General features: G+C 46.7%; 1 protein-coding gene across 2 annotated transcripts in view; it reads left to right on the top strand.

Annotated features, from left to right (window-relative positions):
• Positions 1–26,657, top strand: part of LOC139248313 (ER membrane protein complex subunit 5-like) — a 38,626-nt gene that overhangs the window by 4,309 nt on the left and 7,660 nt on the right. Inside the window, exons 2-3 of one of the 2 annotated variants that reach the window (XM_070872109.1) lie at positions 24,132–24,311; positions 25,541–25,671. In XM_070872109.1, the coding sequence (XP_070728210.1) occupies positions 25,593–25,671 (79 nt within the window). In that variant the 5' untranslated portion in view covers positions 24,132–24,311; positions 25,541–25,592. The remainder of the gene's footprint in view (positions 1–24,131; positions 24,312–25,540; positions 25,672–26,657) is intronic. The other variant, XM_070872108.1, reaches the window with a different exon arrangement.

The raw sequence follows: 26,657 nt of genomic DNA on the forward strand, positions 1-26,657 counted from the left end.
GAGCATTGATGGGTCTAATAGTGTGTGAGAGAGAGAGAGAGAGCATTGATGGGTCTAATAGTGTGTGAGAGAGAGAGAGAGAGCATTGATGGGTCTAATAGTGTGTGAGAGAGAGAGAGAGAGCATTGATGGGTCTAATAGTGTGTGTGAGAGAGAGAGAGCATTGATGGGTCTAATAGTGTGTGAGAGAGAGAGAGAGCATTGATGGGTCTAATAGTGTGTGAGAGAGAGAGAGAGAGGCATTGATGGGTCTAATAGTGTGTGTGAGAGAGAGAGAGAGCATTGATGGGTCTAATAGTGTGTGAGAGAGAGAGAGAGAGCATTGATGGGTCTAATAGTGTGTGAGAGAGAGAGAGAGCATTGATGGGTCTAATAGTGTGTGAGAGAGAGAGAGAGCATTGATGGGTCTAATAGTGTGTGAGAGAGAGAGAGAGCATTGATGGGTCTAATAGTGTGTGAGAGAGAGAGAGAGAGCATTGATGGGTCTAATAGTGTGTGTGTGAGAGAGAGAGAGAGACATTGATGGGTCCAATAGTGTGTGTGAGAGAGAGAGAGCATTGATGGGTCTAATAGTGTGTGAGAGAGAGAGAGAGCATTGATGGGTCTAATAGTGTGTGTGAGAGAGAGAGAGAGAGCATTGATGGGTCTAATAGTGTGAGAGAGAGAGAGAGCATTGATGGGTCTAATAGTGTGTGTGTGTGAGAGAGAGAGAGAGAGAGCATTGATGGGTCTATTAGTGTGTGAGAGAGAGAGAGAGAGAGAGCATTGATGGGTCTAATAGTGTGTGAGAGAGAGAGAGAGCATTGATGGGTCTAATAGTGTGTGTGTGTGAGAGAGAGAGAGAGAGCATTGATGGGTCTATTAGTGTGTGAGAGAGAGAGAGAGAGAGAGCATTGATGGGTCTAATAGTGTGTGAGAGAGAGAGAGAGAGCAATTGATGGGTCTAATAGTGTGTGAGAGAGAGAGAGAGCATTGATGGGTCTAATAGTGTGTGAGAGAGAGAGAGCATTGATGGGTCTATTAGTGTGTGAGAGAGAGAGAGAGAGAGCATTGATGGGTCTAATAGTGTGTGAGAGAGAGAGAGAGCATTGATGGGTCTATTAGTGTGTGAGAGAGAGAGAGAGAGAGCATTGATGGGTCTATTAGTGTGTGAGAGAGAGAGAGAGAGAGCATTGATGGGTCTAATAGTGTGTGAGAGAGAGAGAGAGCATTGATGGGTCTAATAGTGTGTGAGAGAGAGCATTGATGGGTCTAATAGTGTGTGAGAGAGAGAGAGAGCATTGATGGGTCTAATAGTGTGTGTGAGAGAGAGAGAGAGCATTGATGGGTCTAATAGTGTGTGAGAGAGAGAGAGAGAGCATTGATGGGTCTAATAGTGTGTGAGAGAGAGAGAGAGAGCATTGATGGGTCTAATAGTGTGTGAGAGAGAGAGAGAGAGCATTGATGGGTCTAATAGTGTGTGTGAGAGAGAGAGAGAGCATTGATGGGTCCAATAGTGTGTGAGAGAGAGAGAGAGAGCATTGATGGGTCTAATAGTGTGTGAGAGAGAGAGAGAGAGCATTGATGGGTCTAATAGTGTGTGTGAGAGAGAGAGAGAGAGAGAGCATTGATGGGTCTAATAGTGTGTGAGAGAGAGAGAGAGAGCATTGATGGGTCTAATAGTGTGTGAGAGAGAGAGAGAGAGCATTGATGGGTCTAATAGTGTGTGAGAGAGAGAGAGAGAGCATTGATGGGTCTAATAGTGTGTGAGAGAGAGAGAGAGAGCATTGATGGGTCTAATAGTGTGTGTGAGAGAGAGCATTGATGGGTCTAATAGTGTGTGAGAGAGAGAGAGAGATCATTGATGGGTCTAATAGTGTGTGAGAGAGAGAGAGAGAGACATTGATGGGTCTAATAGTGTGTGTGAGAGAGAGAGAGAGAGAGCATTGATGGGTCTAATAGTGTGTGAGAGAGAGAGCATTGATGGGTCTAATAGTGTGTGAGAGAGAGAGAGAGCATTGATGGGTCTAATAGTGTGTGAGAGAGAGAGAGAGCATTGATGGGTCTAATAGTGTGTGAGAGAGAGAGAGAGCATTGATGGGTCTAATAGTGTGTGAGAGAGAGAGAGAGAGAGAGAGAGCATTGATGGGTCTAATAGTGTGTGTGTGAGAGAGAGAGAGAGACATTGATGGGTCTAATAGTGTGTGTGTGAGAGAGAGCATTGATGGGTCTAATAGTGTGTGAGAGAGAGAGAGAGAGCATTGATGGGTCTAATAGTGTGTGTGAGAGAGAGAGAGAGAGACATTGATGGGTCTAATAGTGTGTGTGTGAGAGAGAGAGAGAGCATTGATGGGTCTAATAGTGTGTGTGTGAGAGAGAGAGAGAGAGCATTGATGGGTCTAATAGTGTGTGTGTGAGAGAGCATTGATGGGTCTAATAGTGTGTGAGAGAGAGAGAGAGAGCATTGATGGGTCTAATAGTGTGTGTGTGAGAGAGAGAGAGAGAGCATTGATGGGTCTAATAGTGTGTGTGTGAGAGAGAGAGAGCATTGATGGGTCTAATAGTGTGTGTGAGAGAGAGAGAGAGAGCATTGATGGGTCTAATAATGTGTGAGAGAGAGAGAGAGCATTGATGGGTCTAATAGTGTGTGAGAGAGAGAGAGCATTGATGGGTCTAATAGTGTGTGTGAGAGAGAGAGCATTGATGGGTCTAATAGTGTGTGTGTGAGAGAGAGAGAGAGAGCATTGATGGGTCTATTTGTGTGTGTGAGAGAGAGAGAGAGAGAGAGCATTGATGGGTCTAATAGTGTGTGTGAGAGAGAGAGCATTGATGGGTCTAATAGTGTGTGTGAGAGAGAGAGCATTGATGGGTCTAATAGTGTGTGTGTGAGAGAGAGAGAGAGAGCATTGATGGGTCTATTAGTGTGTGTGAGAGAGTGAGAGAGAGAGAGCATTGATGGGTCTATTAGTGTGTGTGAGAGAGAGAGAGAGAGAGCATTGATGTCTAATAGTGTGTGTGTGAGAGAGAGAGAGCATTGATGGGTCTATTAGTGTGTGTGTGAGAGAGAGAGAGAGCATTGATGGGTCTAATAGTGTGTGTGTGAGAGAGAGAGAGAGAGCATTGATGGGTCTATTAGTGTGTGAGAGAGAGAGAGAGAGCATGGGTTTAATAGTGTGTGTGTGAGAGAGAGAGAGAGAGAGCATTGATGGGTCTATTAGTGTATGTGAGAGAGAGAGAGCATTGATGGGTCTAATAGTGTGTGTGTGAGAGAGAGAGAGAGAGCATTGATGGGTCTATTAGTGTGTGTGTGAGAGAGAGAGAGAGCATTGATGGGTCTAATAGTGTGTGTGTGAGAGAGAGAGAGAGAGAGAGAGCATTGATGGGTCTAATAGTGTGTGTGAGAGAGAGAGAGCATTGATGGGTCTAATAGTGTGTGAGAGAGAGAGAGAGAGCATTGATGGGTCTAATAGTGTGTGTGTGAGAGAGAGAGAGAGACATTGATGGGTCTAATAGTGTGTGTGTGAGAGAGAGCATTGATGGGTCTAATAGTGTGTGAGAGAGAGAGAGAGAGCATTGATGGGTCTAATAGTGTGTGTGAGAGAGAGAGAGAGAGACATTGATGGGTCTAATAGTGTGTGAGAGAGAGAGAGAGAGCATTGATGGGTCTAATAGTGTGTGTGAGAGAGAGCATTGATGGGTCTAATAGTGTGTGAGAGAGAGAGAGAGATCATTGATGGGTCTAATAGTGTGTGAGAGAGAGAGAGAGAGACATTGATGGGTCTAATAGTGTGTGTGAGAGAGAGAGAGAGAGAGCATTGATGGGTCTAATAGTGTGTGAGAGAGAGAGAGCATTGATGGGTCTAATAGTGTGAGAGAGAGAGAGAGCATTGATGGGTCTAATAGTGTGTGTGTGTGAGAGAGAGAGAGAGAGAGCATTGATGGGTCTATTAGTGTGTGAGAGAGAGAGAGAGAGAGAGCATTGATGGGTCTAATAGTGTGTGAGAGAGAGAGAGAGCATTGATGGGTCTATTAGTGTGTGAGAGAGAGAGAGAGCATTGATGGGTCTATTAGTGTGTGAGAGAGAGAGAGAGAGAGCATTGATGGGTCTAATAGTGTGTGAGAGAGAGAGAGAGAGCATTGATGGGTCTAATAGTGTGTGTGTGTGTGTGAGAGAGAGAGAGCATTGATGGGTCTATTAGTGTGTGAGAGAGAGAGAGAGAGAGAGCATTGATGGGTCTAATAGTGTGTGAGAGAGAGAGAGAGAGAGAGCATTGATGGGTCTAATAGTGTGTGTGTGTGAGAGAGAGAGAGAGAGCATTGATGGGTCTATTAGTGTGTGACAGAGAGAGAGAGCATTGATGGGTCTAATAGTGTGTGAGAGAGAGAGAGAGAGAGCATTGATGGGTCTAATAGTGTGTGAGAGAGAGCATTGATGGGTCTAATAGTGTGTGAGAGAGAGAGAGAGCATTGATGGGTCTAATAGTGTGTGTGAGAGAGAGAGAGAGCATTGATGGGTCTAATAGTGTGTGAGAGAGAGAGAGAGAGCATTGATGGGTCTAATAGTGTGTGAGAGAGAGAGAGAGAGCATTGATGGGTCTAATAGTGTGTGAGAGAGAGAGAGCATTGATGGGTCTAATAGTGTGTGTGAGAGAGAGAGAGAGCATTGATGGGTCCAATAGTGTGTGTGAGAGAGAGAGAGAGCATTGATGGGTCTAATAGTGTGTGAGAGAGAGAGAGAGAGCATTGATGGGTCTAATAGTGTGTGTGAGAGAGAGAGAGAGAGAGAGAGCATTGATGGGTCTAATAGTGTGTGAGAGAGAGAGAGAGAGCATTGATGGGTCTAATAGTGTGTGAGAGAGAGAGAGAGAGCATTGATGGGTCTAATAGTGTGTGAGAGAGAGAGAGAGAGCATTGATGGGTCTAATAGTGTGTGAGAGAGAGAGAGAGAGCATTGATGGGTCTAATAGTGTGTGTGAGAGAGAGCATTGATGGGTCTAATAGTGTGTGAGAGAGAGAGAGAGATCATTGATGGGTCTAATAGTGTGTGAGAGAGAGAGAGAGAGACATTGATGGGTCTAATAGTGTGTGTGAGAGAGAGAGAGAGAGAGCATTGATGGGTCTAATAGTGTGTGAGAGAGAGAGAGAGAGCATTGATGGGTCTAATAGTGTGTGAGAGAGAGAGAGAGCATTGATGGGTCTAATAGTGTGTGAGAGAGAGAGAGAGCATTGATGGGTCTAATAGTGTGTGAGAGAGAGAGAGAGCATTGATGGGTCTAATAGTGTGTGAGAGAGAGAGAGAGAGCATTGATGGGTCTAATAGTGTGTGTGTGAGAGAGAGAGAGAGACATTGATGGGTCTAATAGTGTGTGTGTGAGAGAGAGCATTGATGGGTCTAATAGTGTGTGAGAGAGAGAGAGAGAGAGCATTGATGGGTCTAATAGTGTGTGTGAGAGAGAGAGAGAGAGACATTGATGGGTCTAATAGTGTGTGTGTGAGAGAGAGAGAGAGCATTGATGGGTCTAATAGTGTGTGTGTGAGAGAGAGAGAGAGCATTGATGGGTCTAATAGTGTGTGTGTGAGAGAGAGCATTGATGGGTCTAATAGTGTGTGAGAGAGAGAGCATTGATGGGTCTAATAGTGTGTGTGTGAGAGAGAGAGAGAGAGCATTGATGGGTCTAATAGTGTGTGTGTGAGAGAGAGAGAGCATTGATGGGTCTAATAGTGTGTGTGAGAGAGAGAGAGAGAGCATTGATGGGTCTAATAATGTGTGAGAGAGAGAGAGAGCATTGATGGGTCTAATAGTGTGTGAGAGAGAGAGAGAGAGCATTGATGGGTCTAATAGTGTGTGTGAGAGAGAGAGCATTGATGGGTCTAATAGTGTGTGTGTGTGAGAGAGAGAGAGCATTGATGGGTCTATTTGTGTGTGTGAGAGAGAGAGAGAGAGAGAGCATTGATGGGTCTAATAGTGTGTGTGAGAGAGAGAGCATTGATGGGTCTAATAGTGTGTGTGAGAGAGAGAGCATTGATGGGTCTAATAGTGTGTGTGTGAGAGAGAGAGAGCATTGATGGGTCTATTAGTGTGTGTGTGAGAGAGAGAGAGAGAGCATTGATGGGTCTAATAGTGTGTGTGTGAGAGAGAGAGAGAGAGCATTGATGGGTCTATTATTGTGTGAGAGAGAGAGAGAGAGAGAGCATGGGTTTAATAGTGTGTGTGTGAGAGAGAGAGAGAGAGAGCATTGATGGGTCTATTAGTGTGTGAGAGAGAGAGAGAGAGAGAGCATTGATGGGTCTAATAGTGTGTGTGTGAGAGAGAGAGAGCATTGATGGGTCTATTAGTGTATGTGAGAGAGAGAGCATTGATGGGTCTAATAGTGTGTGTGTGAGAGAGAGAGAGAGAGCATTGATGGGTCTATTAGTGTGTGTGTGAGAGAGAGAGAGAGCATTGATGGGTCTAATAGTGTGTGTGTGAGAGAGAGAGAGAGAGAGAGAGCATTGATGGGTCTAATAGTGTGTGTGAGAGAGAGAGAGCATTGATGGGTCTAATAGTGTGTGAGAGAGAGAGAGAGAGCATTGATGGGTCTAATAGTGTGTGTGTCAGAGAGAGAGAGCATTGATGGGTCTAATAGTGTGTGTGAGAGAGAGAGCATTGATGGGTCTAATAGTGTGTGTGAAAGAGAGAGAGCATTGATGGGTCTAATAGTGTGTGTGAGCGAGAGAGAATTGATGGGTCTAATAGTGTGTGTGAGAGAGAGAGAGCATTGATGGGTCTATTAGTGTGTGAGAGAGAGAGAGAGAAAGCATTGATGAGTCTATTAGTGTGTAAGAGAGAAAGAGAGCATTGATGGGTCTAATAGTGTGTGTGTGAGAGAGAGAGAGCATTGATGGGTCTAATAGTGTCAGAGAGAGAGCATTGATAGGTCTAATAGTGTGAGAGAGAGAGAGCATTGATGGGTCTATTCGTGCGTGAGAGAGTGAGAGAGCATTGATGGGACTATTGGTGTGTGTGAGAGAGAGAGGGAGCATTGATGGGTCTAATAGTGTGTGTGAGAGAGAGAGAGCAATGATGGGTCTAATAGTGTGTGTGTGAGAGAGAGAGCGCATTGATGGGTCTAATAGTGTGTGACAGAGAGAGAGAGCATTGATGGGTCTAATAGTGTGTGAGAGAGGGAGCATTGATGGCTCAAATAGTGTGAGAGAGAGAGAGCATTGATGGGTCTATTCGTGTGTGAGAGAGAGAGAGCATTGATAGGTCTAATAGTGTGTGTGAGAGAGAGCATTGATGTCGAATAGTGTGAGAGAAAGAGAGAGCATTGATGGGTCTAATAGTGTGTGTGAGAGAGAGAGCATTGATGGGTCTAATAGTGTGTGAGAGAGAGAGAGAGAGCATTGATGGGTCTAATAGTGTGTGTGTGAGAGAGAGAGAGAGACATTGATGGGTCTAATAGTGTGTGTGTGAGAGAGAGCATTGATGGGTCTAATAGTGTGTGAGAGAGAGAGAGAGAGCATTGATGGGTCTAATAGTGTGTGTGAGAGAGAGAGAGAGAGACATTGATGGGTCTAATAGTGTGTGAGAGAGAGAGAGAGAGCATTGATGGGTCTAATAGTGTGTGTGAGAGAGAGCATTGATGGGTCTAATAGTGTGTGAGAGAGAGAGAGAGATCATTGATGGGTCTAATAGTGTGTGAGAGAGAGAGAGAGAGACATTGATGGGTCTAATAGTGTGTGTGAGAGAGAGAGAGAGAGAGCATTGATGGGTCTAATAGTGTGTGAGAGAGAGAGAGCATTGATGGGTCTAATAGTGTGAGAGAGAGAGAGAGCATTGATGGGTCTAATAGTGTGTGTGTGTGAGAGAGAGAGAGAGAGAGCATTGATGGGTCTATTAGTGTGTGAGAGAGAGAGAGAGAGAGAGCATTGATGGGTCTAATAGTGTGTGAGAGAGAGAGAGAGCATTGATGGGTCTATTAGTGTGTGAGAGAGAGAGAGAGCATTGATGGGTCTATTAGTGTGTGAGAGAGAGAGAGAGAGAGCATTGATGGGTCTAATAGTGTGTGTGAGAGAGAGAGAGAGAGCATTGATGGGTCTAATAGTGTGTGTGTGTGTGTGAGAGAGAGAGAGCATTGATGGGTCTATTAGTGTGTGAGAGAGAGAGAGAGAGAGAGCATTGATGGGTCTAATAGTGTGTGAGAGAGAGAGAGAGAGAGAGCATTGATGGGTCTAATAGTGTGTGTGTGTGAGAGAGAGAGAGAGAGCATTGATGGGTCTATTAGTGTGTGACAGAGAGAGAGAGCATTGATGGGTCTAATAGTGTGTGAGAGAGAGAGAGAGAGAGCATTGATGGGTCTAATAGTGTGTGAGAGAGAGCATTGATGGGTCTAATAGTGTGTGAGAGAGAGAGAGAGCATTGATGGGTCTAATAGTGTGTGTGAGAGAGAGAGAGAGCATTGATGGGTCTAATAGTGTGTGAGAGAGAGAGAGAGAGCATTGATGGGTCTAATAGTGTGTGAGAGAGAGAGAGAGAGCATTGATGGGTCTAATAGTGTGTGAGAGAGAGAGAGCATTGATGGGTCTAATAGTGTGTGTGAGAGAGAGAGAGAGCATTGATGGGTCCAATAGTGTGTGTGAGAGAGAGAGAGAGCATTGATGGGTCTAATAGTGTGTGAGAGAGAGAGAGAGAGCATTGATGGGTCTAATAGTGTGTGTGAGAGAGAGAGAGAGAGAGAGAGCATTGATGGGTCTAATAGTGTGTGAGAGAGAGAGAGAGAGCATTGATGGGTCTAATAGTGTGTGAGAGAGAGAGAGAGAGCATTGATGGGTCTAATAGTGTGTGAGAGAGAGAGAGAGAGCATTGATGGGTCTAATAGTGTGTGAGAGAGAGAGAGAGAGCATTGATGGGTCTAATAGTGTGTGTGAGAGAGAGCATTGATGGGTCTAATAGTGTGTGAGAGAGAGAGAGAGATCATTGATGGGTCTAATAGTGTGTGAGAGAGAGAGAGAGAGACATTGATGGGTCTAATAGTGTGTGTGAGAGAGAGAGAGAGAGAGCATTGATGGGTCTAATAGTGTGTGAGAGAGAGAGAGAGAGCATTGATGGGTCTAATAGTGTGTGAGAGAGAGAGAGAGCATTGATGGGTCTAATAGTGTGTGAGAGAGAGAGAGAGCATTGATGGGTCTAATAGTGTGTGAGAGAGAGAGAGAGCATTGATGGGTCTAATAGTGTGTGAGAGAGAGAGAGAGAGCATTGATGGGTCTAATAGTGTGTGTGTGAGAGAGAGAGAGAGACATTGATGGGTCTAATAGTGTGTGTGTGAGAGAGAGCATTGATGGGTCTAATAGTGTGTGAGAGAGAGAGAGAGAGAGCATTGATGGGTCTAATAGTGTGTGTGAGAGAGAGAGAGAGAGACATTGATGGGTCTAATAGTGTGTGTGTGAGAGAGAGAGAGAGCATTGATGGGTCTAATAGTGTGTGTGTGAGAGAGAGAGAGAGCATTGATGGGTCTAATAGTGTGTGTGTGAGAGAGAGCATTGATGGGTCTAATAGTGTGTGAGAGAGAGAGCATTGATGGGTCTAATAGTGTGTGTGTGAGAGAGAGAGAGAGAGCATTGATGGGTCTAATAGTGTGTGTGTGAGAGAGAGAGAGCATTGATGGGTCTAATAGTGTGTGTGAGAGAGAGAGAGAGAGCATTGATGGGTCTAATAATGTGTGAGAGAGAGAGAGAGCATTGATGGGTCTAATAGTGTGTGAGAGAGAGAGAGAGAGCATTGATGGGTCTAATAGTGTGTGTGAGAGAGAGAGCATTGATGGGTCTAATAGTGTGTGTGTGTGAGAGAGAGAGAGCATTGATGGGTCTATTTGTGTGTGTGAGAGAGAGAGAGAGAGAGAGCATTGATGGGTCTAATAGTGTGTGTGAGAGAGAGAGCATTGATGGGTCTAATAGTGTGTGTGAGAGAGAGAGCATTGATGGGTCTAATAGTGTGTGTGTGAGAGAGAGAGAGCATTGATGGGTCTATTAGTGTGTGTGTGAGAGAGAGAGAGAGAGCATTGATGGGTCTAATAGTGTGTGTGTGAGAGAGAGAGAGAGAGAGAGAGCATTGATGGGTCTAATAGTGTGTGAGAGAGAGAGAGCATTGATGGGTCTAATAGTGTGTGTGAGAGAGAGAGAGAGCATTGATGGGTCCAATAGTGTGTGTGAGAGAGAGAGAGAGCATTGATGGGTCTAATAGTGTGTGAGAGAGAGAGAGAGAGCATTGATGGGTCTAATAGTGTGTGTGAGAGAGAGAGAGAGAGAGAGAGCATTGATGGGTCTAATAGTGTGTGAGAGAGAGAGAGAGAGCATTGATGGGTCTAATAGTGTGTGAGAGAGAGAGAGAGAGCATTGATGGGTCTAATAGTGTGTGAGAGAGAGAGAGAGAGCATTGATGGGTCTAATAGTGTGTGAGAGAGAGAGAGAGAGCATTGATGGGTCTAATAGTGTGTGTGAGAGAGAGCATTGATGGGTCTAATAGTGTGTGAGAGAGAGAGAGAGATCATTGATGGGTCTAATAGTGTGTGAGAGAGAGAGAGAGAGACATTGATGGGTCTAATAGTGTGTGTGAGAGAGAGAGAGAGAGAGCATTGATGGGTCTAATAGTGTGTGAGAGAGAGAGAGAGAGCATTGATGGGTCTAATAGTGTGTGAGAGAGAGAGAGAGCATTGATGGGTCTAATAGTGTGTGAGAGAGAGAGAGAGCATTGATGGGTCTAATAGTGTGTGAGAGAGAGAGAGAGCATTGATGGGTCTAATAGTGTGTGAGAGAGAGAGAGAGAGCATTGATGGGTCTAATAGTGTGTGTGTGAGAGAGAGAGAGAGACATTGATGGGTCTAATAGTGTGTGTGTGAGAGAGAGCATTGATGGGTCTAATAGTGTGTGAGAGAGAGAGAGAGAGAGCATTGATGGGTCTAATAGTGTGTGTGAGAGAGAGAGAGAGAGACATTGATGGGTCTAATAGTGTGTGTGTGAGAGAGAGAGAGAGCATTGATGGGTCTAATAGTGTGTGTGTGAGAGAGAGAGAGAGCATTGATGGGTCTAATAGTGTGTGTGTGAGAGAGAGCATTGATGGGTCTAATAGTGTGTGAGAGAGAGAGCATTGATGGGTCTAATAGTGTGTGTGTGAGAGAGAGAGAGAGAGCATTGATGGGTCTAATAGTGTGTGTGTGAGAGAGAGAGAGCATTGATGGGTCTAATAGTGTGTGTGAGAGAGAGAGAGAGAGCATTGATGGGTCTAATAATGTGTGAGAGAGAGAGAGAGCATTGATGGGTCTAATAGTGTGTGAGAGAGAGAGAGAGAGCATTGATGGGTCTAATAGTGTGTGTGAGAGAGAGAGCATTGATGGGTCTAATAGTGTGTGTGTGTGAGAGAGAGAGAGCATTGATGGGTCTATTTGTGTGTGTGAGAGAGAGAGAGAGAGAGAGCATTGATGGGTCTAATAGTGTGTGTGAGAGAGAGAGCATTGATGGGTCTAATAGTGTGTGTGAGAGAGAGAGCATTGATGGGTCTAATAGTGTGTGTGTGAGAGAGAGAGAGCATTGATGGGTCTATTAGTGTGTGTGTGAGAGAGAGAGAGAGAGCATTGATGGGTCTAATAGTGTGTGTGTGAGAGAGAGAGAGAGAGCATTGATGGGTCTATTATTGTGTGAGAGAGAGAGAGAGAGAGAGCATGGGTTTAATAGTGTGTGTGTGAGAGAGAGAGAGAGAGAGCATTGATGGGTCTATTAGTGTGTGAGAGAGAGAGAGAGAGAGAGAGCATTGATGGGTCTAATAGTGTGTGTGTGAGAGAGAGAGAGCATTGATGGGTCTATTAGTGTATGTGAGAGAGAGAGCATTGATGGGTCTAATAGTGTGTGTGTGAGAGAGAGAGAGAGAGCATTGATGGGTCTATTAGTGTGTGTGTGAGAGAGAGAGAGAGCATTGATGGGTCTAATAGTGTGTGTGTGAGAGAGAGAGAGAGAGAGAGAGCATTGATGGGTCTAATAGTGTGTGTGAGAGAGAGAGAGCATTGATGGGTCTAATAGTGTGTGAGAGAGAGAGAGAGAGCATTGATGGGTCTAATAGTGTGTGTGTCAGAGAGAGAGAGCATTGATGGGTCTAATAGTGTGTGTGAGAGAGAGAGCATTGATGGGTCTAATAGTGTGTGTGAAAGAGAGAGAGCATTGATGGGTCTAATAGTGTGTGTGAGCGAGAGAGAATTGATGGGTCTAATAGTGTGTGTGAGAGAGAGAGAGCATTGATGGGTCTATTAGTGTGTGAGAGAGAGAGAGAGAAAGCATTGATGAGTCTATTAGTGTGTAAGAGAGAAAGAGAGCATTGATGGGTCTAATAGTGTGTGTGTGAGAGAGAGAGAGCATTGATGGGTCTAATAGTGTCAGAGAGAGAGCATTGATAGGTCTAATAGTGTGAGAGAGAGAGAGCATTGATGGGTCTATTCGTGCGTGAGAGAGTGAGAGAGCATTGATGGGACTATTGGTGTGTGTGAGAGAGAGAGGGAGCATTGATGGGTCTAATAGTGTGTGTGAGAGAGAGAGAGCAATGATGGGTCTAATAGTGTGTGTGTGAGAGAGAGAGCGCATTGATGGGTCTAATAGTGTGTGACAGAGAGAGAGAGCATTGATGGGTCTAATAGTGTGTGAGAGAGGGAGCATTGATGGCTCAAATAGTGTGAGAGAGAGAGAGCATTGATGGGTCTATTCGTGTGTGAGAGAGAGAGAGCATTGATAGGTCTAATAGTGTGTGTGAGAGAGAGCATTGATGTCGAATAGTGTGAGAGAAAGAGAGAGCATTGATGGGTCTAATAGTGTGTGTGAGAGAGAGAGCATTGATGGGTCTAATAGTGTGTGAGAGAGAGAGAGAGAGCATTGATGGGTCTAATAGTGTGTGTGTGAGAGAGAGAGAGAGACATTGATGGGTCTAATAGTGTGTGTGTGAGAGAGAGCATTGATGGGTCTAATAGTGTGTGAGAGAGAGAGAGAGAGCATTGATGGGTCTAATAGTGTGTGTGAGAGAGAGAGAGAGAGACATTGATGGGTCTAATAGTGTGTGAGAGAGAGAGAGAGAGCATTGATGGGTCTAATAGTGTGTGTGAGAGAGAGCATTGATGGGTCTAATAGTGTGTGAGAGAGAGAGAGAGATCATTGATGGGTCTAATAGTGTGTGAGAGAGAGAGAGAGAGACATTGATGGGTCTAATAGTGTGTGTGAGAGAGAGAGAGAGAGAGCATTGATGGGTCTAATAGTGTGTGAGAGAGAGAGAGCATTGATGGGTCTAATAGTGTGAGAGAGAGAGAGAGCATTGATGGGTCTAATAGTGTGTGTGTGTGAGAGAGAGAGAGAGAGAGCATTGATGGGTCTATTAGTGTGTGAGAGAGAGAGAGAGAGAGAGCATTGATGGGTCTAATAGTGTGTGAGAGAGAGAGAGAGCATTGATGGGTCTATTAGTGTGTGAGAGAGAGAGAGAGCATTGATGGGTCTATTAGTGTGTGAGAGAGAGAGAGAGAGAGCATTGATGGGTCTAATAGTGTGTGTGAGAGAGAGAGAGAGAGCATTGATGGGTCTAATAGTGTGTGTGTGTGTGTGAGAGAGAGAGAGCATTGATGGGTCTATTAGTGTGTGAGAGAGAGAGAGAGAGAGAGCATTGATGGGTCTAATAGTGTGTGAGAGAGAGAGAGAGAGAGAGCATTGATGGGTCTAATAGTGTGTGTGTGTGAGAGAGAGAGAGAGAGCATTGATGGGTCTATTAGTGTGTGACAGAGAGAGAGAGCATTGATGGGTCTAATAGTGTGTGAGAGAGAGAGAGAGAGAGCATTGATGGGTCTAATAGTGTGTGAGAGAGAGCATTGATGGGTCTAATAGTGTGTGAGAGAGAGAGAGAGCATTGATGGGTCTAATAGTGTGTGTGAGAGAGAGAGAGAGCATTGATGGGTCTAATAGTGTGTGAGAGAGAGAGAGAGAGCATTGATGGGTCTAATAGTGTGTGAGAGAGAGAGAGAGAGCATTGATGGGTCTAATAGTGTGTGAGAGAGAGAGAGCATTGATGGGTCTAATAGTGTGTGTGAGAGAGAGAGAGAGCATTGATGGGTCCAATAGTGTGTGTGAGAGAGAGAGAGAGCATTGATGGGTCTAATAGTGTGTGAGAGAGAGAGAGAGCATTGATGGGTCTAATAGTGTGTGTGAGAGAGAGAGAGAGAGAGAGAGCATTGATGGGTCTAATAGTGTGTGAGAGAGAGAGAGAGAGCATTGATGGGTCTAATAGTGTGTGAGAGAGAGAGAGAGAGCATTGATGGGTCTAATAGTGTGTGAGAGAGAGAGAGAGAGCATTGATGGGTCTAATAGTGTGTGAGAGAGAGAGAGAGAGCATTGATGGGTCTAATAGTGTGTGTGAGAGAGAGCATTGATGGGTCTAATAGTGTGTGAGAGAGAGAGAGAGATCATTGATGGGTCTAATAGTGTGTGAGAGAGAGAGAGAGAGACATTGATGGGTCTAATAGTGTGTGTGAGAGAGAGAGAGAGAGAGCATTGATGGGTCTAATAGTGTGTGAGAGAGAGAGCATTGATGGGTCTAATAGTGTGTGAGAGAGAGAGAGAGCATTGATGGGTCTAATAGTGTGTGAGAGAGAGAGAGAGCATTGATGGGTCTAATAGTGTGTGAGAGAGAGAGAGAGCATTGATGGGTCTAATAGTGTGTGAGAGAGAGAGAGAGAGCATTGATGGGTCTAATAGTGTGTGTGTGAGAGAGAGAGAGAGACATTGATGGGTCTAATAGTGTGTGTGTGAGAGAGAGCATTGATGGGTCTAATAGTGTGTGAGAGAGAGAGAGAGAGAGCATTGATGGGTCTAATAGTGTGTGTGAGAGAGAGAGAGAGAGACATTGATGGGTCTAATAGTGTGTGTGTGAGAGAGAGAGAGAGCATTGATGGGTCTAATAGTGTGTGTGTGAGAGAGAGAGAGAGCATTGATGGGTCTAATAGTGTGTGTGTGAGAGAGAGCATTGATGGGTCTAATAGTGTGTGAGAGAGAGAGCATTGATGGGTCTAATAGTGTGTGTGTGAGAGAGAGAGAGAGAGCATTGATGGGTCTAATAGTGTGTGTGTGAGAGAGAGAGAGCATTGATGGGTCTAATAGTGTGTGTGAGAGAGAGAGAGAGAGCATTGATGGGTCTAATAATGTGTGAGAGAGAGAGAGAGCATTGATGGGTCTAATAGTGTGTGAGAGAGAGAGAGAGAGCATTGATGGGTCTAATAGTGTGTGTGAGAGAGAGAGCATTGATGGGTCTAATAGTGTGTGTGTGTGAGAGAGAGAGAGCATTGATGGGTCTATTTGTGTGTGTGAGAGAGAGAGAGAGAGAGAGCATTGATGGGTCTAATAGTGTGTGTGAGAGAGAGAGCATTGATGGGTCTAATAGTGTGTGTGAGAGAGAGAGCATTGATGGGTCTAATAGTGTGTGTGTGAGAGAGAGAGAGCATTGATGGGTCTATTAGTGTGTGTGTGAGAGAGAGAGAGAGAGCATTGATGGGTCTAATAGTGTGTGTGTGAGAGAGAGAGAGAGAGCATTGATGGGTCTATTATTGTGTGAGAGAGAGAGAGAGAGAGAGCATGGGTTTAATAGTGTGTGTGTGAGAGAGAGAGAGAGAGAGCATTGATGGGTCTATTAGTGTGTGAGAGAGAGAGAGAGAGAGAGCATTGATGGGTCTAATAGTGTGTGTGTGAGAGAGAGAGAGCATTGATGGGTCTATTAGTGTATGTGAGAGAGAGAGCATTGATGGGTCTAATAGTGTGTGTGTGAGAGAGAGAGAGAGAGCATTGATGGGTCTATTAGTGTGTGTGTGAGAGAGAGAGAGAGCATTGATGGGTCTAATAGTGTGTGTGTGAGAGAGAGAGAGAGAGAGAGAGCATTGATGGGTCTAATAGTGTGTGTGAGAGAGAGAGAGCATTGATGGGTCTAATAGTGTGTGAGAGAGAGAGAGAGAGCATTGATGGGTCTAATAGTGTGTGTGTCAGAGAGAGAGAGCATTGATGGGTCTAATAGTGTGTGTGAGAGAGAGAGCATTGATGGGTCTAATAGTGTGTGTGAAAGAGAGAGAGCATTGATGGGTCTAATAGTGTGTGTGAGCGAGAGAGAATTGATGGGTCTAATAGTGTGTGTGAGAGAGAGAGAGCATTGATGGGTCTATTAGTGTGTGAGAGAGAGAGAGAGAAAGCATTGATGAGTCTATTAGTGTGTAAGAGAGAAAGAGAGCATTGATGGGTCTAATAGTGTGTGTGTGAGAGAGAGAGAGCATTGATGGGTCTAATAGTGTCAGAGAGAGAGCATTGATAGGTCTAATAGTGTGAGAGAGAGAGAGCATTGATGGGTCTATTCGTGCGTGAGAGAGTGAGAGAGCATTGATGGGACTATTGGTGTGTGTGAGAGAGAGAGGGAGCATTGATGGGTCTAATAGTGTGTGTGAGAGAGAGAGAGCAATGATGGGTCTAATAGTGTGTGTGTGAGAGAGAGAGCGCATTGATGGGTCTAATAGTGTGTGACAGAGAGAGAGAGCATTGATGGGTCTAATAGTGTGTGAGAGAGGGAGCATTGATGGCTCAAATAGTGTGAGAGAGAGAGAGCATTGATGGGTCTATTCGTGTGTGAGAGAGAGAGAGCATTGATAGGTCTAATAGTGTGTGTGAGAGAGAGCATTGATGTCGAATAGTGTGAGAGAAAGAGAGAGCATTGATGGGTCTAATAGTGTGTGTGAGAGAGAGAGCATTGATGGGTCTAATAGTGTGTGTGGGAGTGAGAGAGCATTGATGGGTCTAATAGTGTGTGTGAGCGAGAGAGAATTGATGGGTCTAATAGTGTGTGTGAGAGAGAGAGAGCATTGATGGGTCTATTAGTGTGTGAGAGAGAGAGAGAGAGAGAGAGAGAAAGCATTGATGAGTCTATTAGTGTGTAAGAGAGAGAGAGAGCATTGATGGGTCTAATAGTGTGTGTGTGAGAGAGAGAGAGCATTGATGAGTCTTAGTGTGTGAGAGAGAGAGAGCATTGATGGGTCTAATAGTGTCAGAGAGAGAGCATTGATAGGTCTAATAGTGTGAGAGAGAGAGAGCATTGATGGGTCTATTAGTGTGTGAGAGAGAGAGAGCATTGATGGGTCGATTAGTGTGTGAGAGAGAGAGAGAGAGCATTGATGGGTCTAATAATGTGTGTGTGAGAGAGAGAGAGAGCATTGATGGGTCTAATAGTGTGTGTGAGAGAGAGAGAGAGCATTGATGGGTCTAATAGTGTGTGTGTGTGAGAGAGAGAGCATTGATGGGTCCAATAGTGTGTGTGAGAGAGAGAGCATCGATGGGTCTAATAGTGTGTGTGAGAGAGAGAGAGCATTGATGGGTCTAATAGTGTGTGTGTGTGAGAGAGAGAGCATTGATGGGTCTATTAGTGTGTGTGAGAGAGAGAGAGAGCATTGATGGGTCTAATCGTGTGTGTGTGTGAGAGAGAGAGCATTGATGGGTCTATTAGTGTGTGTGAGAGAGAGAGAGCATTGATGGGTCTAATAGTGTGTGTGAGAGAGAGAGCATTGATGGGTCTATTAGTGTGTGTGTGAGAGAGAGAGAGAGCATTGATGGGTCTAATAGTGTGTGTGAGAGAGAGAGAGAGAGCATTGATGGGTCTAATCGTGTGTGTGAGAGAGAGAGAGAGAGAGCATTGATGGGTCTATTAGTGTGTGTGAGAGAGAGAGAGAGCATTGATGGGTCTAATATTGTGTGAGAGAGAGAGAGCATTGATGGGTCTAATAGTGTGAGAGAGAGAGAGAGAAAGCATTGATGAGTCTATTAGTGTGTGTGAGAGAGAGAGAGAGCATTGATGGGTCTAATATTGTGTGAGAGAGAGAGAGCATTGATGGGTCTATTAGTGTGTGAGAGAGAGAGAGAGCATTGATGGGTCTAATAGTGTGTGTGTGAGAGAGAGAGCATTGATGGGTCTAATAGTGTGTGAGAGAGAGAGAGAGCATTGATGGGTCTAATAGTGTGTGAGAGAGAGAGAGAGCATTGATGGGTCTAATATTGTGTGAGAGAGAGAGAGCATTGATGGGTCTATTAGTGTGTGAGAGAGAGAGAGAGCATTGATGGGTCTAATAGTGTGTGTGAGAGAGAGAGCATTGATGGGTCTAATAGTGTGAGAGAGCGAGAGAGAGCATTGATGGGTCTATTCGTGTGTGAGAGAGAGAGAAAGCATTGATGAGTCTATTAGTGTGTGAGAGAGAGAGAGAGAGAGCATTGATGGGTCAAATAGTGTGAGAGAGCGAGAGAGAGCATTGATGGGTCTATTCGTGTGTGAGAGAGAGAGAAAGCATTGATGAGTCTATTAGTGTGTGAGAGAGAGAGAGAGAGAGAGCATTGATGGGTCAAATAGTGTGAGAGACTGTTATATTGCAAAGCAAACGGCTGTTCTGTTCCATTGGCAAAGGGCTGTTCTATTTGCAAAGGAGGCAGACAAAAAGCAGGAAACTATGGACCAGTTAGCCTAACATCTGTCATTGGGAAAATGCTGGAGTCCATTATTAAGGAAGCAGTAGTGGGTCATTGGGAAAAGCATGATTCAATCAAGCAGAGTCAGCGTGGTTTTATGAAAGGGAAATCATGTTTGACAAATTTGCTGGAGTTCTTTGAGGATGCAACGAGTGGAGTGGACAAGGGAGAATCAGTGGATGTGGTGTATTTCGACTTTCAAAAGGCTTTTGACAAGGTTCCACAGAAGAGATTGTTGTGCAAAATTAAAGCACATGGTATTGGGGGTAATATACTGACGTGGATCGAGAACTGGTTGGCAGACAGGAAGCAAAGAGTAGGAATAAACGGGTCCTTTTCAGAATGGCAGGCAGTGACTAGTATAAAGTAGATAAATGTGAGGTTATCCACTTTGGTGGCAAAAACAGGGTTGGCAGAATATTATCTGAATGGTGACAGACTAGGAAAAGAGGAGGTGCAAAGAGACCTGGGTGTCATGGTACATCAGTCATTGAAAGTTGGCATGCAGGTTCAGCAGGCGGTGAAGAAAGCAAATGGCATGTTGACCTTGATAGCGAAAGGATTTGAGTATAGGAGCAGGGAGGTCTTCCTGCAGTTGTACAGGGCGTTGGTGAGGCCACACCTTGAATATTGTGTACAGTTTTGGTCTCCGAAGAAAGGGCATTCTTGCTCTTGAGAGAGTGCAGCGAAGGTTCACCAGACTGATTCCGGGATGGCAGGACTTGACATATGAAGAAAGACTGGATCGACTCGGCTTATATTCATTGGAATTTAGAAGAATGAGAGGTGATCTCATAGAAACATAAAATTCTGACGGGACTGGACAGGTTGGATGCGGGTAGAATGTTGCCGATGTTGGGGAAGTCCAGAACCAGGGGTCACAGTCTAAGGATAAGGGGTAAGCCATTTAGGACCGAGATGAGGAGAAACTTCTTCACCCAGAGAGTTGTTAACCTGTGGAATTCCCTGCCGCGGAGAGTTGTTGAGGCCAGTTCGTTAGATATATTCAAGAGGGAGTTAGATATGGCCCTTACGGCTAAAGGGATCAAGGGGTATGGAGAGAAAGCAGGAAAGGGGTACTGAGGGAATGATCAGCCATGATCTTATTGAATGGTGGTGCAGGCTCGAAGGGCCGAATGGCCTACTCCTGCACCTATTTTCTATGTTTCTGTACAAATTGGAGTCCAGAAGAATGAGAGGTGATCTTAACAAAACATAAGATAATGAGGGGGCTCGACAAGGTGAATGCAGACAGGATATTTCCACTCATAGGGGAAACTAAAACTAGGGGACATAGTCTCAGAATAAGGGGCCGCCCATTTAAAACTGAAATGAGAAATTTTTTCTCAGAGGGTTGTAAATCTGTGGAATTCTCTGCCCCAGAGAGCTGTGGAGGCTGGGTCATTGAATATATTTAAGATGGAGATAGACAGATTTTTGAGTGATAAGGGAATAAAGGGTTATGGGGAGCGGGCGGGGAAGTGGAGCTGAGTCCATGATCAGATCAGCCATCATCATCATAGGCAATCCCTCAAAATCGAGGAAGACTTGCTTCCAATCCAAAAGTGAGTTCTTGGGTAACTGTACAGTCCGATACGGGAATTACAGTCTCTGTCACAGGTGGGACAGACAGTGGTTGAGGGAAGGGGAGGGTGGGGAGTCTGGTTTGCTGCATGCTCCTTCCGCTGCCTGCGCTTGGTTTCTGCACGCTCTCGGCGACGAGACTCGAGCTGCTCAGCGCCCTCCCGGATGCTCTCCCTCCACTTAGGGCGGTCTTTGGCCAGGGACACCCAGGTGTCGGTGGGGATGTTGCACTTTATCAGGGAGGCTTTGAGGGTGTCCTTGAAATGTTTCCTCTGCCCACCTGGGGCTCGCTTGCCGTGTCGGAGTTCCGAGTAGAGCACTTGACAATTCGGAAAGATAGACATGAAGGGAAAGGAGGTGGGGTAGCTCTGTTAATAAAGGATGATATCGATCGAGAATTGGCTGGCTAACAGAAAGCAGAGAGTCGGGATAAATGGGTCCTTTTTCGGGTTGGAAATCGGTGGTTAGTGGTGTGCCACAGGGATCGGTGCTGGGATCACAACTGTTTACAATATACATAGATTACCTGGAAGAGGGGACAGAGTGTAGTGTAACAAAATTTGCAGATGACACAAAGATTAGTGGGTAAGCGGGTTTGTAGAGGACACAGAGAGGCTGCAAAGAGATTTAGATAGGTTAAGCGAATGGGCTAAGGTTTGGCAGATGGAATACAATGTCGGAAAGTGTGAGGTCATCCACCTTGGGGGGGCGGGGGGGGGAAACAGTAAAAGGGAATATTATTTGAATGGGGAGAAATTACAGAGGGACCTGGGGGTCCTTGTGCATGAAACTCTTTTTTTTTATCCAAAAAGTTAGTTTGCAGGTGCAGCAGGTAATCAGGAAGGCGAATGGAATGTTGGCCTTCATTGCGAGAGGGATGGAGTACAAAAGCAGGGAGGTCCTGCTGCAACTGTACAGGGTATTGGTGAGGCCGCACCTGGAGTACTGCGTGCAGTTTTGGTCACCTTACTTAAGGAAGGATATACTGGCTTTGGAGGGGGAACAGAGACGATTCACTAGGCTGATTCCGGAGATGAGGGGGTTACTTTATGATAGATTGAGTAGACTGGGTCTTTACTCGTTGGAGTTCAGAAGGATGGGGGGTGATCTTATAGAAACGTTTAAAATAATGAAAGGGATAGACAAGATAGAGGCAGAGAGGTTGTTTCCACTGGTCGGGGAGACTAGAACTAGGGGGCACAGCCTCAGAATACGGGGGAGCCAATTTAAAACCGAGTTGAGAGGGAATTTCTTCTCCCAGAGGGTTGTGAATCTGTGGAATTCTCTGCCCAAGGAAGCAGTTGAGGCTAGCTCATTGAATGTATTCAAGTCCCAGATAGATAGATTTTTAACTAATAAGGGAATTAAGGGTTACGGGGAGCGGGCTGGTAAGTGGAGCTGAGTCCACGGACAGATCAGCCATGATCTTGTTGAATGGCGGAGCAGGCTTGAGGGGCTAGATGGCCTACTCCTGTTCCTAATTCTTATGTTCTTATGCTTGCTTTGGGAGTCTCGTGTCGGGCATGCGGACAATGTGGCCCGCCCAGCGGAGCTGGTCGAGTGTCAAAAATAAGATCGGTCATGATCTTATTGAATGGCGAAGCAGGCTCATAAGAACATAAGAATTAGGAACAGGAGTTGGCTATTTGGCCCCTCAAGCCTGCTCCGCCATTCAACAAGATCATGGCTGATCTGGCCGTGGACTCAGCTCCACTTACCCGCCCAAGGGGCCAAATGAACGACTCCTGTTCCTATTTCTTATGTGATGTTCTTAAAGGGCTATTCTCTTGCATTCTACTGGCAAAGGGCATATCACTGAGTATTAATGTGAGTAATATTCTATTGCAAAGGACTATTAAATTGCACTGGATTTTAAATTGTAAAGGTCTATTATAAATGTGTGTGAGAGCATTAAGGTAATATAAATTTCAGTGTGGAAAGAGGAAAAGACTTGCTTTTCACAACCTCGGGATCTCCCAAACCACTTCACAGCCAATGAAGTACTTTTGGGTTTAGTCACTTGTAATGTAGGAAACGCGGCAGCTTATTTGTGCACAGCAAGCTCCCACAAACAGCAATGTGATAATGACCAGCAAATCCGTCTTTTAGTGATGTTGGTTGAGGGATAAATACTGACCCCACGACATCCGGGATAACTCCCCTGCTCCTCTTCGAAATAGTGCCGTGGGATCTTTTACGTCCATCTGAGAGAGCAGACAGGGCCTCGGTTTAATGCCTCATCCTGAAGACAGCACCTCCGACAGTGCGGCACACTCTCAGCACTGCACTGGGAGCGTCAGCTTCGATTTTGTGCTCAAGTCCTTGGAGTGGGACTCCAGCCCACAACTTTCTGACTCCAGCGAAAGTGCTACCCACTGAGCCACGGCTGACGTGTGTGTGACCATTAATGAGATATTTATATCAGTGTGTGTAGAATTAGCAAATGGTTACAGCAACCATTCGAGCCTGTGTCGGCTCTCTGCAGGAGCACTTCAGCCAGTCCCACTCCCCATGGCCCTGCTTATCCCTTTCCTTCAGGCACTTATCCAACTCCCTTTTGAAAGCCACGATGGAGTCTGCCTCCCCCACCCTCTCAGGCCGTGCATTCCCGAACCTAACCACTCGCTGCGTAAATACGTTGTTCCTCGTGTCGCCCTTGGTTCTTCTGTCAATCACCTTAAATCTGTGTCCTCTGGTTCTCCACCCTTCCACCAATGGGAACAGTTTCTCTCTCTCTACTCTGTCCAGACCCCTTAACTTTCTCTGCTCTAAGGAGAACAACCCCAGCTTCTCCAGTCTCCCCATGTAACTGAAGTTCCCCATCCCTGGTACCTTCTGGTCAATCTCCCCTTAACCTTCTCTGCTCGAAGGAGAACAATCCCAGCTTCTCCAGTCTCCCCATGTAACTGAAGTTCCCCATCCCTGGTACCATTCTGGTCACTCTCCCCTTAACCTTCTCTGCTCTAAGGAGAACAATCCCAGCTTCTCCAGTCTCCCCATGTAACTGAAGTTCCCCATCCCTGGTACCATTCTGGTCACTCTCCTCTTAACCTTCTCTGCTCTAAGGAGAACAATCCCAGCTTCTCCAGTCTCCCCATGTAACTGAAGTTCCCCATCCCCGGTACCATTCTGGTCACTCTCCCCTTAACCTTCTCTGTTCTAAGGAGAACAACCCCAGCTTCTCCAGTCTCCCCATGTAACTGAAGTTCCCCATCCCCGGTACCATTCTGGTCACTCTCCCCTTAACCTTCTCTGCTCTAAGGAGAACAATCCCAGCTTCTCCAGTCTCCCCATGTAACTGAAGTTCCCCATCCCCGGTACCATTCTGGTCACTCACCCCTTAACCTTCTCTGTTCTAAGGAGAACAACCCCAGCTTCTCCAGTCTCCCCATGTAACTGAAGTTCCCCATCCCCGGTACCATTCTGGTCAATCCCCTCTGCACCCTCTCGAAGGCCTTCACATCTTTCCTACGGTGCCCAGAATTGGAGACACTACTCCAGCTTCTATAAATGTGATATCTATCAGTGTATGTGTTCGCATTTAATGCAATATGACTCTCTCGCGATATAAGCATTGTTTTGAGTGGCTGCCTTGATATATATTGTTGGTAGGACTCATTAATTAAACACATTTCTGTGGTTTCCTTTATATTAGCGAGGTATATCTTTCAAAATATGTGTAAGTTTAGAAACGTTTATTTGGGCGGCCCTGAGCCAGTGGTGGAACTGCATTGCCCAGATTTGCAATGGGAGCTGTCTTATGTAACCTGACCACGCTGTAATTATCTAGGCATCCAATTCAAGTTCTCGATATAATTAGTAACTTGTAATACTTAATTATAATATGGTGTTAACCGTTACTAATCTCCAAGCTTCTGATTTTTAAACTAGAAATGCTTGTGTCTTTACAATAGTCTTTTTAATGTTGTTTTCAAATTTGAATCCATTTGAGAACTTCAGAATGGATGTCCTCGTCAAAATGCCCCAAAGCACATCACAGGCACTGAATGAGTTTGTTATTCTCGGGATAGGTTTAGGCAAGACCGACCTCTCTTTACCCAACCCTAGCTGGCCCTTTAGAAGGTGGGAGTGGCCATTCTTGAAGCGATGCTTGACTCAGCCAAGGGGCTTAATCACGAGGCCACTTCAGAGGCGTGCTCGGACACCCCCACTTTGGGTGTGAGTCTGGAGTCATCAGTAGGCCAGACCGGGTAAGGACGGCAGGTTTCTTCCCCAAACAAAGACGTGCATTTCTGTAGCGCCTTTCGCGACCGCCGGACGTCACAAAGCGCTTCACAGCCAATGAAGTACTTTTGGAGTGCAGTCACTGTTGTAATGCGGGAAGCACGGCGGCCAATTTGCGCACAGCAAGCTCCCACACACAGCAACGTGATAATGATCAAATAATCTGTTTTTGTGATGTCGATTGAGGGATAAATATTGGCCCCAGGACACCGGGGAGAACGCCCCTGCTCTTCGGCGCAATACTACCCTGGGATCTTTTATATCCACCGAAAGACGTCACCTCCGACAGTGCGGCGCTCCCTCAGTACGGCCCCTCCAACAGTGCAGCGCTAACTCAGTACTGCCCCTCCGACAGTGCAGCGCTAACTCAGTACTGCCCCTCCGACAGTGCAGCACTCCCTCAGTACTGCCCCTCCGACAGTGCGGCACTCCCTCAGTACTGCCCCTCCGACAGTGCGGCGCTCCCTCAGTACGGCCCCTCCAACAGTGCAGCGCTAACTCAGTACTGCCCCTCCGACAGTGCAGCACTCCCTCAGTACTGCCCCTCCAACAGTGCAGCGCTAACTCAGTACTGCCCCTCCGACAGTGCGGCACTCCCTCAGTACTGCCCCTCCGACAGTGCGGCACTCCCTCAGTACTGCCCCTCCGACAGTGCGGCGCTCCCTCAGTACGGCCCCTCCAACAGTGCAGCATTCCCTCAGTACTGCCCCTCCGACAGTGCGGCGCTCCCTCAGTACGGCCCCTCCGACAGTGCAGCGCTCCCTCAGTACTGCCCCTCCGACAGTGCAGCACTCCCTCAGTACTGCCCCTCCGACAGTGCGGCGCTCCCTCAGTACGGCCCCTCCAACAGTGCAGCACTCCCTCAGTACTGCCCCTCCGACAGTGCAGCGCTAACTCAGTACTGCCCCTCTGACAATGCGGCACTCCCTCAGTACCGCCCCTCCGACAGTGCGGCGCTCCCTCGGTGCTGACACTCCCTCAGTACTGCCCCTCCGACAGTGCGGCGCTCCCTCGGTGCTGACACTCCCTCGGTGCTGCCCCTCCGACAGTGCGGCGCTCCCTCGGGACTGCACTGGACCGTCGGCCTAGATTTATGCGCTCAAGTCCCTGGCGACAGATCGAAGCGAGAGGATACTTTCGGGGCCCAGTCCGTTCCCGCGGGTGGTTAAACCGTTCCTTTTGCTGTACCCGGCAGGTCCAAAGCATCGAGCGAGCGTGCGTGCCCGGGAGGCTTGTGGTGAAAAGCCATGCCGTTGTCCGTCTGGAAGGGCCTGGTGGGAGTGGGACTCTTCGCTCTGGCACATGCTGCCTTCTCCGCGGCCCAGCGTAAGTACAAGCCCACCCCTGCTCCGATTTATTTATTTTTTTCCCCCTCCGCCCGCTTGCTCTCGCTGTGGCAGGCGGTCTCTGCCCCCCCCCCCCCCCCTCCCTTCGCCAGTCAGTCACATGTCAGCCCAGGCGGGCGGCCATCTTGGCCGGAAGCTAGTCCAAGGCAGTCCCTCGGAATCGAGGAAGACTTACTTCCACTCTTAAAATGCGTCCTTCGGTGGCTGAACAGTCCAATACGACAACCACAGTCCCTGTCACAGGTGGGACAGATAGACGTTGAGGGAAGGGGTGGGTGGGACAGGTTTGCTGCATGCTCCTTCCGCTGCCTGCACTTGGCTCTCGGCGACGAGACTCGAGGTGCTCAGCACCCTCCCGGATGCACTTCCTCCACTTAGGGCGGACTGGTCTTTGGCCAGGGACTCCCAGGTGTCGGTGGGGATGTTGCACTTTATCAGGGAGGGCTTTGAGGGTGGTCCCTTGTAACGTTTCCTCTGCCCGCCTGGGGCTCGCTTGCCGTGTAGAAGTTCCGAGTCGAGCGGCTTGCTTTGGGAGTCTCGTGTCGGGGCATGGGAGCAATGTGGCTCGCCCAGCGGAGCTGATCAAATGTGGTCAGCGCTTCAATACAGGGCTGTGGTAATACCCGCCCTCCTGCAGGGCTCAGAGACTTGGACCATGTACAGGAGACACCTCGAGTCGCTGGAGAAATAACACCAGCGATGTCTCGGCAATATCCTGCAAATCCCCTGGGAGGACAGACGCACCAACGTTGGCGTCCTCGACCAGGCCAACATCCCTAGCGTCGATGCGCTTGTCGAGTGTATACGCGTCGGAGCGCTAATGGGGGGAAGGCAATGACCGTGATCAGGAGCTGGGAACCCTTGCTATTATTTCCACCCCCAGGCCTGGGACCATTGCCTCCCCGAGCCCTGCTGACAGCACGAGGCTGGTGGGATGTGGTCTGGGCCCTTCTGTGTTTGTGCGCT

The sequence above is a fragment of the Pristiophorus japonicus genome, unplaced genomic scaffold (assembly GCF_044704955.1).
Source record: "Pristiophorus japonicus isolate sPriJap1 unplaced genomic scaffold, sPriJap1.hap1 HAP1_SCAFFOLD_29, whole genome shotgun sequence".
Classification (NCBI taxonomy): Eukaryota; Metazoa; Chordata; class Chondrichthyes; family Pristiophoridae; genus Pristiophorus; species Pristiophorus japonicus.